Source organism: Pogona vitticeps, chromosome 3, assembly GCF_051106095.1.
Source record: "Pogona vitticeps strain Pit_001003342236 chromosome 3, PviZW2.1, whole genome shotgun sequence".
Classification (NCBI taxonomy): Eukaryota; Metazoa; Chordata; class Lepidosauria; order Squamata; family Agamidae; genus Pogona; species Pogona vitticeps.
This window is the reverse complement of record NC_135785.1, coordinates 119,900,189-119,918,444: the sequence shown is the minus strand read 5'-3', so window position 1 is coordinate 119,918,444 and position 18,256 is coordinate 119,900,189. Positions and strand designations below refer to the sequence as shown.

Below are 18,256 nucleotides of genomic sequence, written 5' to 3'. Positions count from 1 at the left end.
GGATATACAAATACTGTAGTTTAATATGCAATGTTTACATTGTCACCTGCAGTGGCATATTAACAGCAGTTGGGTGCTTCTTCAATTGTACTGGCGCTAGCGTGTAATTCACATTGTTGAGTTTGACCTATACTGTGCTTTGTGGCTTGGGACTAGAGTATCTTTAAGTTTTACATACCACTGTATACAGTGGTGCCTTGCAAGACGATTGCCTTGCTGGATGAAAAACTTGCTAGACGAATGGGTCCAGCGAGCTTTTTGGTGCCTCGCAAGACGATTCTTCCTATGGCTGTTTTTTGCACGACGAATCCACTTGCAGAGGCTAGCCCAGCACCATTTTTGAAGATTGCGCCTCTTTCCCCTGCCTTCAGCAAGCCTCCGAACGGATAAAGGAGAGAAAAAAAAAGAAAGCCTTTTTTTCCATTCAGACCCTTACCGAAGGCAGGGAGAAAGGGTGCGATCTTCAAAAATGGTGCTGGACAAGCCTCGGAGGGACCTCGGCGCTTCCCTTGCACCATCGGAAGACTGGCAGGGGGTCCCTCCGAACGGCGAGCAAAGTTACTGCTAAAACTCAGAAGCGACTACTGTACATATATTTTACAATTCGATAGGATGGGAAATGACCTGTATTGTAAAGCTGTGTGTGAATACAAGTCATACAAAATACAGATCAGTTGATACATAGGGAGAGTGGATCTTCTGCTCTCTAGAAGAGTGTCCTCTAATAACTTGCTTGCCAGTCAGCCGTGATTCCCCTCTAGTTAATTTACAACGTTTTGAAAGAATAGCTTGACCAAACCATGTTTTTGAATTGTTTCTGTTTTTCAGCTAATGTGAAAATGCTTTAACAGAGCTAATTTGTTGTAACATTGCTAGAAAAACAGTTTAACAAAAATACCTAACTTCACATATTGTTACAAGCAGGACTTGAGATGTGTGAATATAATGTGGAGTTTGATATTTTCTGGTCCAGGTGGTGCTCCTTCTGAAAGAACAGGTTTCCAATGTGGGAAATATTTTTTAGCTCCAATAAACTGTTGATAGTTGAAGCAAAAACTTCTGTGGCTCATAGTGCCTTCCATCCATTTTGAGTAGTATCCTAGGTTCTTCACTTGTAGGGAGAGAGTCTGATAATTATTGTACATGCACAATTGACATCTGGGCAAGGCTATAGACATATGTTGCCTATAGCAGAGATCCCCAACCCCCAGCCTGGTGCTGGTCCATGGCCATGGCAGGACCAAGCTGCGGAGACAGATCTCCCGCCCACCCACACACACTCCTGCCACCCGCACGCACAGGTGCCCCTCCACAAGCACGCACTGCCTCTTTGTGCATGTATTGCGAGCACGCAGTGCCCCTCCGCAGACGCAATTTGCCCCCTTCGCACATGTGCGCGAGCACACTCTGCTTACCCATGAGCACAGGGTGCCCCCCAACCGGTCCACGACTCAAAAAAGGTGGGGGACCACTGGCCTATAGGACTGCCTGCTTTTGAAAATCATTCAGAAAAAAAATGGTGCAAGATTTATAAGCTAAATCCTTAGCTAGAACAGACTACTCCAGATATATCACTTTGGTCTTAAAATATTTTTGCCATGTTACAAATGAATTTTGGCATGCAGTGATCTCGCCACTTATAAATGTTACTTTTTGGCATGCTTCTAGAAGATGTCATCCAAAAGCTGTCATTTCACTTTATCAATTGTTATTATCCCCACCTGGTTATGGGGCCATGTATAAAGATATCAGTCATATAGTCTCATTTTGATGTCTGATTAAGTGGACTTGATATGTGAAAGCTCACAATAAAATATAGTATTTAGTCTTTAAGGTGCCACAGTGATGATGTATCTTTGAATTTTTTTGTTCTTTTTTGTCTCATGTGCTTGAGTAGACTGACATAGTTACCTCTTCATGGGACTATCAAACTATTAAAACAAGGTCCTTGAGGTTGCAGACAGGTAATGGATTATAGATGAGTGGTGTGCCAGGCAGATAGATGAGGACTTCACGCCCATATGTCTGAAGCCCTAGTCAACATAGGCAATGGATGCTGTACTTCAGCAACATCTGAAGGGCCACACTTTGTTAACTCCACTGTAGGATATGGATGAACAGCTTTGTTACCAAGGTATGGTACACCTTTTGGGAATGTGAGAATGAGTTGTTATCTGGTTTCAAGAATCAAATTGGTAAATTTTGGGGGCTAATTTACTATATAGCAATACTGTGTTGTGGTAATATATTTTAAAATGAATTATGCTAATTTATTACAATAAGGATAAGTTGTTTCTTTTCATGCAGGAAAGGTAAAAAAATCCATGATGATGTAAACCAGGATTAAATCTGGTGGGGAAAAAAACACCTCTGGTAAACAAGGTTGGATTTCTTTTTTATTTTAGGTGATTTTTTGCTTTGTTCTTAGTGACAGTGTTGTTTAAAGTTGAGTGAGCTTATTATCAAATATTATTGCCCCACAAAGTAAGTGGCTTAAGTAAATATCTAAAATATTTTGTAAATAAGTAACAGGAGTAATACAAATCAAGGCACCACTAAAGATGAATATTTTAGTACTGTATTAATGTTGACCTTTCTTTCTTTTTGTTTTAACACAGCATTATTAAACTGGGTCTCTTCGACTGAATGGATTTCAAAAGTAGTTCTCTGCTGTTAACCAAAAAAAGTGTCAACCACATCAAAATGAAGCAAGTATCGGAAAACCTTGGAAGCCCTACAGGGAAAACGCAAAACTGTGAAATGAATCGTGAATGTTCTGTCTACTTGGGCAGAACACATATTTCTGCCACACTTCAGGAGGATGTTATGCCAAAATATAATGGCCGTGATACTCTCCCATTTATCCAAGCAGATAAGCTGAAAGATTTCACTTCTCGTGTATTTAATGGAGAATCAGGCGCACAAGATTCCAAGCTACGTTTTGAGTCTCGAGATATAAAAGAAGCTGGCACACCACCTAACACTACGCCTGTCAAGAACGGCTCTCCAGAGATTAAGTTGAAAATCACTAAAACATACATGAATGGAAAACCTCTGTTTGAATCATCAATTTGTGGTGACAGTGGAATGGACGTCTCTCAGGCAGAGGAGAATGAGAAAAAGTCATCAAATAAGGAGAGAAGAAATAGAAAAAGAAGTATTAAATATGACTCTCTGCTTGAGCAAGGCTTTGTTGAAGCAGCACTAGTTTCGAATCTAAGTAGTTCCTCTGAGAAGGTACTGAACCTTGTATTTTGTTCAGATGATGGCTTCTAATGCAGCCCATTTTCTTAATCCATTAGCAGATAAGGTTGGAGAGGATGAAGATTATCCCACTTCACCTGCTTCATTCTCATGCCCACTTCTCATTTCTCTTTGAGAAAGCTGCCCCATCCCCTGACTGCTTTGTTCCCACCGCAGAACTCATTTTCTCCCCCTCTACTACTGTTTCTGTTTAGGCTATGGCTTCCGGCAAAAGTCTTCCTTTTGCTGCCATATTTTATACTTCTCAGCAGGAAGGAAGAGAGATGGAATAGGCAGACCATTAGTGACTGTTTATTTTCAGCACTTATATAATGCTTTATTAGCAAGAATTCTTTGAATACCTGTAAGTGCAAGATTAATAATATGCAAAAATACAACATGAAAATAAATGTAGAACAAACTAAAATTAGCAGCAAAGAATAGCATCAGATCTAAAAAGTATTAAAAAGATTTGGAAATGTCCAATGGCCTTGAACAGGGTTGTATCTTGGACACTGAGTGCTGGTTGTTTTCTTCCTTCCAGATCAGAAAAATAGAGAGGCCAAACTCTGGGTTTGAGCACCAATGCAGGAATGGAGAGAGGGAAGTTGCACTTGTAATATGTGGCCCTTAGAGCTTCTACAAGAATGCCATGCAATGAAATGTTGCAGCATGATCTGCTCCTATTCAGTACAGTATTACATAACTGAATGGGTATCACTTATTGAGGGTTGGTCACTCAATTTTATTTTCCAGTGGGCAAAATCCAGTTCATACAGGCATAATGCGCAATATGCCTGGTTATTCCTGGCAACGGGGAAATGGACATTTCAAGTATACAATAAGTTGGGCCCAGAATGACTAGATGTGCAGTGTCCTGGCAAAAGTGCATTGTGGATACCTCTTTCACCTCGGTGCTATTGTAGCTATGCAGGTGTAGTGCTGAGTTGCACCCACATAGTTATGCAACAGGATTTGGCCTGTTAATTGATGTTTTTATCATCCTTCTAGATACTTATGCTTTTGCCATGTCATCTTAATCATGGGTCTGATTCTCAAAAAACTGAATCATTTGAACAGAGAATTGGATGCTAGATGCTAAAAAGAACCAACATGCACTCAGTATAAACTTATTATAATAGCTGGCAAAGTCTTTATTTTATTTATGAATATATAAAAGATTGTCTTTTACATTGTTTGCTCTCATATTTGGCCGATTATGTTACTTCTGTGAAGCCCACAGGTCAAGAGCACAGTTGTCATTTCAGCAATGTCTCAGCATTTGTTTTCAGTACAATTTCAAACTAATCTGTGGAAAGCATATTCTCCCCTTTCCATGACTTTTAAAACCTGTAGCAGAGAGAAGAAAATACCTCCAGTCTTTACACATATTTACAAACTCTTGCCTCTGGATTTGTTCTGTGCTTTAAAAAAAATTGTTATGTATATTTATAAATGGCCTCTGACGTAAAATGTGTGCGGAGGTTAGTACACAGTTTTATTTTGTTCATTGTTGTTTTCATATGATAGCCAGGGTGAGAGTTTACACAGGCTCAAATTGAAAGTAACATTATAAATTTATAACATATTTAGCTTTCATTCTTCTAGTGTGTTTTGGGTGGGTGGGTGGGTGGGTGGGTGGGGCATAGGGGGACCTCCCTTTTAGCCATTAGGTATAATCAAAAAGATTGTTCCTTTTCTTTGCAACATGACTCCTTTTCTAATCTAGCAAAAGATCTGAATAGGAGATTTCCTATTGATTGGTGGAATAAATTGGAAGAATTTATTGTGTGTTGCTACTTGTAATACTAAGAATGCCAAAGAGAAAAGTGTAATCAATGAAGTTGGCAAGGAAGATTCAGACAGAAATGGTAGGAACATGTTTTGGATAGATTAAAAAAAAGATTCTTAAAAAAAGTGTTCTTTTAAAATTAAGTTTTTTTTAAAAAATTGAATTATAGGGCCCAATCGTCTTAGAATCTGGACATAGTACTCTGCACAATCTCTTGCTTCCAACTATGTGAGCAAACGTTCATCCTATTGTGAGCAATGGGGTTTCTGCCTGTGCAAGGGGATACTGAAAGCAAACTTTTGCAGTTGGTGCAGAAGAACAACTGTGCATGCAACAAGCTATTGCTTGCAGGTTAAAAACAAAGAGGATTCGGCCCATAATCTTTTGAAAAACCAGGGTTTAATATATATAAATTTAACATAAAAGTTAAGTTTATCCTTTTTTAAACCGAATGGCACCGATCTCTTCAAAAACTACTGCTGTTCTATGTAAAGAAAAGAGCTATTAGAAAAATATTTTGATTTCCGAGAGTGTTATAATAAGACTGAATTGGACCCAGACTTGTTTGTAGTACTTACTTAAAATATGCTAATTAAGCTCTGGTTTAAGCCATGAAGTAGATGGAATGCTGTGTATCAACGTGGTTCAGGCACCACTGCTCCAGTTCAGTACCATGCATGCTTCCCCACTTGTTCCAAGTTTTGAAAGCAAGGAAGATCCTCAGCCCTACTATATAGCATCCCGTGCTTTGGAGGTTCTCCCCAGTGACTTGTCCCTTGGAAGAACTGGGATAAAGAGGCTGTCTTGTTCATTTTGAGATTAAAGTTGCTTTTAAAGTCACAATTCATGCCGAAGTCAGAGATGTTATCTGTAACCAAATTAGAAAACTTCACATACTGCCTGCCTTAAAAAAACACAGATGTCCCAATACCATTTTCTCTTAGTGGCCCAAACCTTACTCGGCTTATTCAGCTTACTAAAGCTTTTTCACCCTATACTCTTATTAGACATGATTGGTGTAAGGCAGGGGCCCCCAACTCCCGGTCCGCGGCCCGGTGCTGGTCCGTGGCCTGGACCGGGCCACGCAGACAGATGTCCCACCCACCCCACACACACTCCCGGCCCCGCACAGCCCATTTGAGCATGCGTGTGCAAGTGCCCCCCACCCCTTTGTGAGTGTCCCCTGAGCACCCCTTTGCACCTGCACACAAGTTAGTGTGCACCTGCTCAAGCGAGCGCCCGCTCCTTTGCTCACGAGTGGGGGGGTGCCGTGCCTTCCCCAACCAGTCCGTGGACTTTAAAAGGTTGGGGACCACTGGTTTAAGTAATTTAGCAAATGATTTTTATTTGCCTGCCGTGATTACCAAATATTTTTCATATGTATTCTATGTATTCTCCTAGGTTGCTAGAATTTGTAATTTTTATTTTTATCTTTTTACATTGAAAGACTCCTGTTAAAGAAGATTCTTTTTTACTTTCTGGAAGAGATGATAAATTCCATTCATTGAAGTACAACGTAGGAGACTTGGTGTGGTCCAAAGTATCTGGCTATCCATGGTGGCCGTGTATGATTTCAACTGATCCACTTCTTCATCACTTCACAAAACTAAACGGTATTTTACTGTAATTTGCAACTCTTACCATGTTGAGCTAAGATAATAACTGGGGAAAACCCAATTAAATTGTTAACTTTTATTCAACTAGTGTTGTTGGTTTAAGTAAGGTATTATCACCTTCTTAGCATTCAGAGTATCTTGGTCCTGCCACTGAATGTAATATGATTGTAATAGAACCCCTCCTCCTCTTAAATCAGAATATCTTCTCTGTGTGCTTTGTTTCCCACTGAAATTGCATACCGTTTAACTTGTGAAAAAGGCATGTTCCTTGTTTTCAGTGGGGAAAACCAATTTGGAAACAGGGTGTGCATAGAGAATATACTTTGATTTAACTGGGAAATAAATTTTAAACTTCTGGGTATGGTGGCAATCTGGATGTATCAGTAGGGACTGGGAAGCATAAAATATTACTGATGGACAGAGTTTGCCTGCTCTCCCATATGTTGCCTTGCATGCTTTTGTTGAATTTCACTGAGCTGTTTATTAGGCTGTAATAGAAGATGTAGCTAATATTCACGCTGATAATATTAAAATTTCTGGCAGCTTGCTCAGATTGTATCTTACTGATGAATTTTACTCATAGATTTAGATTTATTATATGTTCTTTGCTGCCTTTGTTAAAATACCTGCACTTGGGTAATTACTTGTGGGCTGTTCTGTACTGTATTAGGAAAAGATTTTTTAGTATCTTTCTTGTGCATTTGGGTAACTTACACTTCTGCAACAACAAAGAACCTCTAATTGACTTGTTTGAAACTTGTTCAGGTGGAAGAGCAACAGGCATTACTTAAGGGCAATAAATACTCTTGTCTAGTCCCGTTAATTTAGGATTTTTTCTTCTTCTTGACCATGCCTATAAACCTCTGTTGTTGCATCAGCCTATGATGCTGTTTTCATAATTTGGTGTCGCTGGAATTTATGCCAACCATAAAATATGACCTAGCTGTTATAAATGCCTTGTCATGCTGGTGGGAGAATCAGGTTGCCACTTTCTGGAAAGTCAAGGAAATGGAAATTGGTTAGGGAATTTGTTCTGAAGTCAGGAAAAGTCAGGGAAATTGTGATTAAACTATATTCAAGCCGTGGATTTTTGACCTGCTGCTGCAAGAACATGATCTGTTTGTAAAACTCAAGGCGAGAGTATGGCTCTCGCTAGAGTGTCGTCCTCCCTCAAAACAGAGCAGGAGACACAGAGAAACCCACCTACGCTATCCGTCGAAACTAAACAATGGGGACTTGACATCCGGGAGTTGGAGCGGGAACTTTTGAAAATGACAGTGGCCACACAAACGGAAAGTGAATTGGCAGGAAGAGAGGAAAAGGGGAGATCTGCCGTGGAGGCGGGAATAGGGGGTATAAAAGGACATGTTGACGCGATACCAAGGGATTAGGAGATGATATGGGTGGAAGACCCATGGACCGGTAAATGGGAAACAGTGAAGGTTCTTCGGGAGGAGGCAGACTACCAGAGGCAAAGGGGTCTGCTGCAGCGTCCTTTGTATTGGGGAGAGCCTGAGGCTCGGGAGTGGCGCAGACGCTTCAGGGAAGAAAAGGAAGCAGTATCCCAAGAGGTATGGCGTATAGAGGAAGCCTGGAAGAAGGGGTACTTACCAGACCCTGGACCCCTCTACGAGGAGGAGGAGGATGCCTACGGGGCAGAGAACTGAGATGACGAGACCACCCCGCTATTAAATCCAGAGACAGTGGTCCATGACTTTGAAGACAGTAACCCATTTATGAGGGGACTCTGGGACGAGTTGATTAACAACCCCTTTGTTAAAGATGTTTGGATGCCCTCACCAGACCTGTTGGCGATGAGAGAAAAGATGGAAACTAAGGTCGCACAGCAAGATTTATTGTTAAATGTTCCAGTAAAAACTAGTTATCGTTTATAACAGACATGCCTCCAGAGTCTCGGTTGGACACCGGGGCGGTAAAGCTCGAACCCTCATACTGCACTTGTGGCAACTGGAATAGAGAAGCGGCAGAACACAAGTAAAACTTAATGATGCCCTTTTCCAGCTCCACCTTTTTCTCAGCGCCACCCCCAGCAACCAGTGTAAATGTGGTTTGTTGAGCTCTGTCCCTGCATGCTTTCCAAGGTCTGCCTTGTAGCATTTGCAAAGCAAGGCTAGTTTAAGCGTTTAGCAAGATACAAACTTTAAACATCTGTGTTCATCCCCACCTACTAGTACTGCATTGAACTTACATATAAAGATAAGCATGTTTTTGTGCCATGCTTGGGTATGGAATGGACGTATTGTCTCCTGCTAAACCCGGCACAGAGTTGCAAATGAGTTTTGCTGCTGTTTGATTTCACAATCAACTAGCACTTTCTACTTTGCACCATGCAAAGTAAATTTTTCAAATGTGATTGCTTCTTCTTGCTGGAGTTTACAGAGTATCAGCTGTCTCACCCTCTTCCCTGACTTCTCCCATGCATAAAGGTTGCAAATGAGGCTTGTCTGCTTCTCTTGATTGCAGAAATGATCTGCAAGCATTTAAACTCCTTTCTTGCTGCTGATCTGCTTATTATACTTTCTGGAACCAGAAAGTGAAAGTGAAACTTTCCCAGCTGTGGAAAGTTTCTACTTGTCAGAAAACAAATCTGCTAACAACATCTTGATGTCAGTCAGATGGTTCATGTACGGCTGTATCTGAAACCACATTTTGAAGATGGCTTCTAAGAGGACAGTTTTTAATGTGCAGTGGTTGGATTTCAAACTTCATCCTGACTTTGTTCCATGGCTATCAGCAGTTGCTGGAGACAAATGCAAAGGTCATTGTAAAGTGTGCTACAAAACCTTTGAACTAAGTAATATGGTAATTAGAGCTGTGGAGTCTCATGCACAAGGACTATTACATCAGAAGAACCTGAAAATTAAATCAAGTCAACAATCCATCACAATATGTTTAGGTTCAAAGCCCAGTACAAGTTCAGATAGTAAAACCATTAAGACTTGCATCAATGCAACGCAGCCTGTTCATTTTTGAATTTGTAGTTATATTTGAATGGTGGCCAGGGAAACTGACAAATGTTAGTCAGGGAAATGAAAAATAAAATTTCAGTGGCAACCCTGTAGGTACAGCTAAGGCTGTAACATCTGTCTATGTGTGTGACTGTTGTGAGTTTTTGTTTTCTGTTTCACTTCTGGCATCTCTGTACACCACACTCCTACATAACTACAGAACTGCTTGAGAGTGGATTTTTGAATCTTCACAATGACTCCAACGCTTGAGAAATATAGTGCTGTGTTAATGTTAATCACAGTCATGAGTACAGTGGTGCCTCGCTTAGCGATTGCCTCGTTTAACGATATATTCGCTTAGCTATGAGGTTTTTGGAGCGATTTTGCGCTCCGTTTAGCGATGTTTCCTATGGGGAAATTTTGCATAGCGATGTTCGGGACCTTGCCTCACTTAGCGATGACAGTTTAGGTCCTTGTTTCGCTTAGCGATGTCTGTTTTCGCTGTTTTAAGTGTGTCTTAAAATGTTCAAAACCTCAAACCTACAGTTCAGTGCATTCCAGTGGGGGGGGGAAATTCACAAAAAATTAACGAAGAGTCAGAACAAAGCCTAATTAAGTTTGCAAAGGTTTTACAAGGTGCACTAATGATCCCAAGCATTTAAAACAGTTTTTGAACATTTTAAGACACTATGAAAATAGCGAAAACGGACCTGTCAAAACCATTGAAATGCATTGAAACCTATTCAGTGCATTCCAATGGGGGGAAACATTGTTTTGCTTAGCGATGTTTCCTATGACGATTTTCGCTTAAGGACGGTAATCCATTCCCATTGGAACGGATTATCCGGTTTTCAATGCATTCCTATGGGAAATGGTGTTTCGCTTAGCGATGTTTTCCCATAGCGATGTTTTTTTGGGAACCAATTAACATCGTTAAGCGAGGCACCACTGTAATTGCTTTTTCCATATTGCCATTAATAGTTAAAAATAAAAAACCCTCTGAGAACTGATAGTTTACATAGATCTGCTACTACAACAATTTGCATATTAGAGATTGAAATAGGTACAATATTCACTAAAATAAAAGCCTTGGAAAACTAACTCGTAGAAGTCCAACAAAGGCAAAACACCCTGATTTTAATGGAATATTTATTATATTTATTTACATTGATTAGATTAAGATTGTACTATAATTTATGTAAATATGTGTTCTATATTTTTCAGGGCAAAAGAAGAGTTTTCGCCAATATCATGTACAGTTCTTTGGGGATGCTCCAGAACGTGCCTGGGTGTTTGAAAAAAGCCTTGTATCCTTCAAAGGCGAAGAACAATTTGAGCAGTTATGCCAGGAAAGTGCAAAGCATTCTCTTTCCAAAGCTGAGAAATTAAAGGTAAAGTTGGGCATTAGGTCTTAATAAAGCTACAGTATTATCAGCTTGAATATTCACAGGAAACATTCAAAACTTTTTTTGGGGGGGTTTATCTGTTACTACATCAATTGTGCAAAAACTTTTTTTCCCTCTTAAAAGCTTCCAAGCCTAATGTAAGCCTTTTGCATTTTTCCCCATATGAATGTAAAAGCTTCACTTGAGCATGTTCATACTGAGAATATTATGTGTGTAGGTTTTTTCTTTAAACGTTGATCTCTCTTAACTTTTTTTGTGGTATTCCCCACAGATGTTAAAGCCTGTTTCAGGAAAACTGCGTCCCCAGTGGGAAATGGGTGTTAAGCAAGCAAAAGATGCATTACACTTGACAATGGAAGAACGAAAAGACAAGTATACCTTCATTTATATTAGGGGACGGCCTCTTCTTAATCCTCAGGTGGCAAAGGAAGCAGGTCTTGTTGTGAAATCTTTGGAGGAAATGGATAAAATTTACACAGATGAAGACATTTCACAAACTTTGAAATCAAAGAAAGAATGTGATATTCCTGCAAAGAGGAGGAGGAAAGCGAAATGGCTTGTAACGGATGAATCTCAGGAAGTCATCACACCTGTTAAGAATATCAGCCCTGAAAAAGTCCTTGAAGAGGAAGAAGCCAAAAGAGGCTCCGGGTCTCCTGCCAATAGGAAAAAAGCGATCACATATACTCCACGAAACAGAAAAGGAGATGCTGTTTCTCAGTTCTTGGTTTTCTGTCAGAAGCACAGAGATGAGGTTTGTGCTTTCAGAACTTGTGTTCTGAAACTTAATTCTTCGTTATACAAATGTTTTTCTCTGATCGTATATCAGAAGTGCCCCATAACAATCTGGTATATGAAACCTGTATTCCCTTTTCATATACACATAAAGCTTGCTCACATATTTGCACACATCTCCTCTTAACTTCAGCAAACTCAGGCTTCACATGTGGGACTATTGCTTTTCTCCTACTGACAAATCTGTTAGCTTCAGCTGGTAGAGGATTAACAGGTTTTGAAATGCGGTGCTCCATTCACTTTGTCACACTGGTTCTGTACACTACATAAATACTTTGACCGTGATCCCAAAAGCTGCATTAGATACATGGATGCAGAGATGTGGAGGGCCCACATAACGTCCATAATTTAGTGAAACAAAGTTCAGCTAGTTGTGAATCAGATTTTTCTCAACTTAAAATGGAATGGAAAACTAGAAAAGAGTGAGGGAGTGAAAGTCAAGGTACTGGAATTATACCTCAGCAAAAGAAAAACCGTTGATATAAGATCCATCAGATACAGCTTTCTTTAGATTTTCTTCATTTGTATCAGAGCGTTGCACAATTATGGATGTATATGAAATATAGGTAACATTAAAAAAAAATTAAAACATTAAAGTTATTCTGACTGTTATTAGAAATTGACTACTTCGTTAGCCTTATTTCAGCCATTTGCTAGGTCTTCTTTTGTGCACACGGTGGGGCATAAATTGCATGCACATAAGTGCTACATTGAATGAATTTCTCCACAGTCAAAGAAAATTTGTCTTCTATCCAAGAAGACCCATGTTAATTGATTATTCTTCCTACTTCTTGCTGAATGAATGCTAAAGAGTTTCTCCTTAGATATGTGTCCTTAAAAAAAGATGGTATTCTTTCAGATATAACCATGTTTTGTTGAATGTAAGGGAATATAGGCCAGAGATTTTGGCAAGTCTTTGGGTCCAAGTCTGAGTCTTTGGTACTGAGTCTCAAGCCCCAAGTCTGAGTCTCATGTTTCATTAAAAACAAGGGTTTTTTTCACAGAAAAAAGGAGTGCACGGGGGTTTGTGTGGGATGTGTTTGTGGAGGTCTAAAACTTATGAGCCATCTGCTTTTGTGCCCCTCTCCTTCCCCTGAAAACTTTTTTTAAAAATTCAAATGTTCAAAAAATCTTGCTTCACTTATCTTTTAATCAGCTCAATTTTCTGGCGGGAATCCTCTTTTATTAACAGATAGAGCGGAATTGCACTGCAGAAATCTTTCTTGGCTTGTGCAGGATTCCTCCCACCTTTACCTCTGGGACCAGGTGGGTTGAGTTACTGCTAAACATGCTGTCTGAGGTCTTACCTGTGAGTTTTTGTATCATTTGAGAGAGAGAGAGAGAGAGAGCATGGGTGACTTCTTTAGCTGCTGTCCTGCAAGAGAGAGAGACACTTCCTCTCTGCAAAACGATGAAATGTTTTTGCATTGTTTTGCAGAGAGGAAATATGTGTGTCTCTTGTAAGAGAACAGTTCAAGAGTAAAAGAAATCACCTGTGTGCAAACATACTGCAAAACGATGCAAAAACTTGCAAATAAGAGTTCATACAGTAAATTTAACAGCAGCTCCGCCCACCCAGTCCCAGAGAAACAGCCTTCCTCACTCACTCCCCTCAGTCACAGAAAAAGAGAGAGAGAGATGAGTCCAGCTATCTTCTACAGTGCAGTTTCACTCTGCAGCCTGTTAAAGTAGGTTCCAAAAACCCAGGAGTCAAGTCCCAAGTCAAGTCACTGGTGTGACTTAAGTGAGACTTGATGGCAAGTTGCACGACTTTAGTTTCCATCTGTGGTATAGGCTATCCTCTTTACATTATTAAAAACATTTGAGTAAAATAATTTCCACATAAAGCTTTGAATGTGTTTGAATGAAAAATTGAAACCAAACATGCTAAATCAGAACATTTATTTAGAACACTAGAAATTTCTCTACTTTTTTTTTTTTTTGAAACCTGCATCGCTACATTGATCATACAGTATTGTCTGCTCAGCATGCATTTTAAGGTCTTTGATATCAAAAGTTCTAACAATGTCTTGTATGTTATGATGAAACCGGCTGACGTATGGGATCACTGAAAAAATGTTTCTAAGTGAAATGTAAATAGATTCCAATCTCATCATCACCTCAGTTTTTTATTCCATAGATGGCATGTATGCCTTGTCTGTCGTTCAGACTCAGATTCTCCACCTGTGGTACGGATATGCTTTTCCCCATTTGAGAGATCACTTTGGGGAAGAGATTTAAGCTGTGAAAAATATGTAGAGGAAAAAATTTATCTCTGCACATGTGTCTCATACCAAACCCAGTTCATGGCCACTTCCTTTTTCCTAAGGGAAAAAAACCATAGTGTATTGAGATGTGTGTTTGATTTATAATCTGTGGTATAAAATTGGACTGACTGCAAATACTCCTCTAATTTACAACAGATATGATTGCTCCACTTGGTGACATGCCCTGGCAGTATTTTACTGCATTTTACTTTGGGCATTTCAATCTGAATATTGTTAGTCTTAGTTCACCTTATTTTATTGCTGATTAGTTTTGTGCCTCTTGTGAAAAGCATGTTGATTGGGATTAATACAGTGGTGCCCCGCATAGCGACAATAATCTGTGGAGCAAAAATCGCTGCGAAGCGATTTCGTTGCTATGTGAAATTAAAAAGCCCATAGGAATGCATTGAAACCCCTTCAATGTGTTCCAATGGGCTTAAAACTTACCTTTTAAGCGAAAATCCTCCATATGGTGGCCATTTTAGCTGCCCGGTAAGCGAGGAATCTGTCCCTGTTTTACCCGGCGGCCATTTTGGAACCGCCGATCAGCTGGGGAAAATCATCGCTATGCGAAAATCGGTAAGCGAAACAGCTTACCGATCATCACAAAACGATTTCCCCCATAGGAAACATCGTTATGCGATTGCAAAAGCAATCGCAAAAACATCGTCGCTATGTGGATTCGTCGTTAAACGGGGCGCCCGTTATGCGAGGCGCCACTGTATATCCCTTCAATTACTCTACTTAACACTAGGCACAGTTGCAGCTAACATTTAAGTGTCTGAATTTATGGTGAATTTATGTTTCTTTTCTTACACTGTTGGTATTATCTTTGCTTGATTCCAAATTTTGAGTTTAAATGCCATTTGGAATCAACAATATTGTAACTGAAACAAGCAATTAACGATATATGTTTGAATTTGGTCTATGATCAGAGACATTAAATAACTTAGTATGCGTAATTCCTCTTGGATGGTTGGATATGTGAGAAACTTGTTTATGGGTTCAAATGTAAGTTGCAGAGAAAATGTGACATGTCATAGAAATCCTCCCCTAATGATCAGTTTCTAGTCTAGATTCCAGCAGTTTGGCAGGCATTTCACATATATACTTCTGTTTAAGTGCTGTGATATTAATAAAAGAAGCCCTGATCACAGTTTAAAGATAGCATAGAGACATTTTAATAGCCCATATATAGCTCATCATATTTTTCTCCTGCCTCATTACAGAAAAAAACTGCTTTCTTTGAAAATAAGTATTTTGGACATTACCTAGTATTAATATAGTTTGAGTTCCAGTGGAAGATCCCTACAAAAGGATTGGATGAGATAGGGAAAAATACCAGTCCTGTGCTATTTGCACCTAAACACAGCTGTAGAATCCTTTCCATGAGGATTAAAGGAGAGCTATTTTCAGTAATCACTAATTCATAATGTGAGATGATAATAGGAAATAAGTCACTTATATTAGACCTTTCCTTGGAGAAGTCAGTTGTAGTCATGATTACCACATTGAGATCTCCAGAAATTGTATCTCTTGTGCTGAAAAATAAAATACCTGTTGACTAGGTGCAGTCAGGTTTAGCATCCCAATGTTTTAGTTCCATCTTCAGTTATCACATGCAGCCTGCTGATATCTGAATTCTGAGGGATCAGCAAAGCCTATAGGTTCTTAAAATAGAGACAATCTTCTCTACAATGAAGAGTTTTAGTTTTATTTATATATTTATTGACTGAGTTCAGGGACTTGATGGCATTTCTCTCCTTTCTTGGTATGTTGCTTTTGGGGGGTTTTGCTTTCCGTAGGATCCTAGTCACTTCCCCTCTTATTTCCTCTGCTTTTTCTTCTGGAAGATTATATAATGCTGATTCCACGTTGGCAATTATGTCTTCCACAGGAATTTTGCTGGGTGTTACTGCAATATTTCTTCCTTTGCTTAAGACTGATTTTCTTCTGGGGAGAGTTGGCGTCCCGATAGGTTGATGATGCTGCGCGTGGTGTCTAGTGTAGGTTTGTTTGGCATTAGTTGAATTTCTGTTTTTGTCTGGCTGTGTGGTTCATCATTTCTTTTTCCATCTTATTGTAAGAGAAGGTATCAATCTTGTCCCAATCTTGACTTCTCATTTTTTGGCTGATAGTGATGTGTAGGCCTAGTAGTTCTTTGTCTGTGGAGTCCAGTTTTTTGCAGAAATAAGAGGGGAAGTGACTAGGATCCTACGGAAAGCAAACCCCCCCAAAAGCAACATAACAAGAAAGGAGAGAAATGCCATCAAGTCCCTGAATTCAGAGCCGGACATCATCATCCTGCCAGCAGACAAAGGCAACGCCACAGTAATCATGGAAACAGAACAATACAAAGACAGAATCAGAGAACTTCTAGACCCCATCACCTACAGAAAACTGAAACAGGACCCAACCAACAAAATCACAAAAAAACACAACATGCTGATCAGGAGTTCCTCCCTGCACACCAACATCCTTCAACGAATCTGCAAGACAGAAGCTCTCCCACCAAGACTATACGGACTCCCCAAAATCCACAAGGACTCAATCCTACTCAGGCCCATTGTCAGTGCCATCAGCTCCCCAACATATGAATTAGCCAAACACCTAGCGACACTCCTACAGACCCACATTGGACAAACCTCATCCTACATCAAAGACTCGGGACATTTCATAAGCAAGATCAGCACCCTAAAACTCAACCCTGGAGACAAACTGATCAGTTTTGATGTAGTATCCCTGTTCACTAAGGTACCGATAAAGGACACCCTGACACTCATCCAGCAGATATTTCCAGAAGACATCAAGGCCCTCTTCCAACACTGCCTAACAACCAGCTATTTCCAGTGGGATAATGAATTCTGCGAACAGACACATGGAGTGGCCATGGGCAGCCCTCTCAGCCCCATTATAGCAAACTTCTACATGGAGCATTTTGAAAAACTTGCCCTGGCTTCGGCATCTCTCGCACCCATAGTCTGGTTCCGATATGTGGATGACATCTTTGCAATTTGGAGTCATGGTGAAGAAAAATTGGAAGAATTTCTCAACCATCTCAACAGCATCCACCCAAATATACAATTCACCATGGAAAAAGAAATAGAGGTCCAGCTCCCATTCTTAGATGTCATGGTCCTACGCAAAACTGACTTCCGAGTGGGACACAAGGTCTACAGAAAACCCACCCACACAGACTGGTACCTACACAAAAACTCCAACCACCACCCACAGCAAAAAAGAGGCATAATCAAAACACTGGTAGACTGGGCAAATCAGAACTGTGAAGCTCACTGAACTCAATCATCTGAACTGGGCCCTACAGGCAAATGGCTACTCCAAAAATGAAATCACAAGAGCCATCAAACCAAGAAAACAACACCGAACTGAAGAAGAAAAACAGCCACCCACAAATAAAGTATTTCTGCCATACATCAAAGGGGTTACGGACTGCATGGGGAAACTTTTGAAAAAACACAACCTACAAACAGTATTCAAGCCCACCACAAAAATACAACAAATGTTACGGTCAGCAAAGGACAGAAGGGACCCCCTCACCACTGCAGGAGCATACCGGATACCTTGCAGTTGTAGCCAGGTATACATTGGAACCACAAAATGAAGCATCCACACCAGAATCAAAGAACATGAGAGACACTGCAGCCTAAAACAACCAGAAAAACATGCAGTAGCTGAACATGCCCTAAAACAAACTGGACATGAAATTCTATTTCAAAATACTGAAATACTAGACAACACCAGCAATAATTACGTCACACCAGGAAGCCATTGAAATCCACCAGCACAAGCAGAACTTCAACAAAAAAGAGGAAAGTGTGAAGCTCAACAAAACTTGGCTCCCAGCTCTCAAGAATATAGTGCAGGGATCACTACACACAAAAGACCAGCTAATGACACCCATCAACCACAGTGACAGATAATCTCTTCTCCTTAGCATAACAATGCACCCACAACAAGATGCACTAATCACCCATCTACAGAAAAAGAAAAGCCTATCTCACAGCCATAAGTACTGCACTGCCAAGCCAACTACACCAGAGCACAGAGTGCTGTCCTATGAAGATGCCGGCCACAGAGACTGGCGAAACGTCAGGAACAACCTTCAAAACACAGCCAAAGAGCCCGAAAAACCCACAACAACCATTAG

The 18,256-nt window shown here is 40.1% G+C and overlaps 1 protein-coding gene across 5 annotated transcripts in view; it reads left to right on the top strand.

Annotated features, from left to right (window-relative positions):
- Nucleotides 1-18,256, top strand: part of NSD2 (nuclear receptor binding SET domain protein 2) — a 124,562-nt gene that overhangs the window by 14,020 nt on the left and 92,286 nt on the right. For all 5 annotated transcript variants that reach the window (XM_020805918.3, XM_072994830.2, XM_078390655.1 and 2 more), the window contains exons 2-5: nt 2,619-3,237; nt 6,483-6,648; nt 10,845-11,011; nt 11,298-11,780. In XM_020805918.3, the coding sequence (XP_020661577.3) occupies nt 2,647-3,237; nt 6,483-6,648; nt 10,845-11,011; nt 11,298-11,780 (1,407 nt within the window). In that variant the 5' untranslated portion in view covers nt 2,619-2,646. The remainder of the gene's footprint in view (nt 1-2,618; nt 3,238-6,482; nt 6,649-10,844; nt 11,012-11,297; nt 11,781-18,256) is intronic.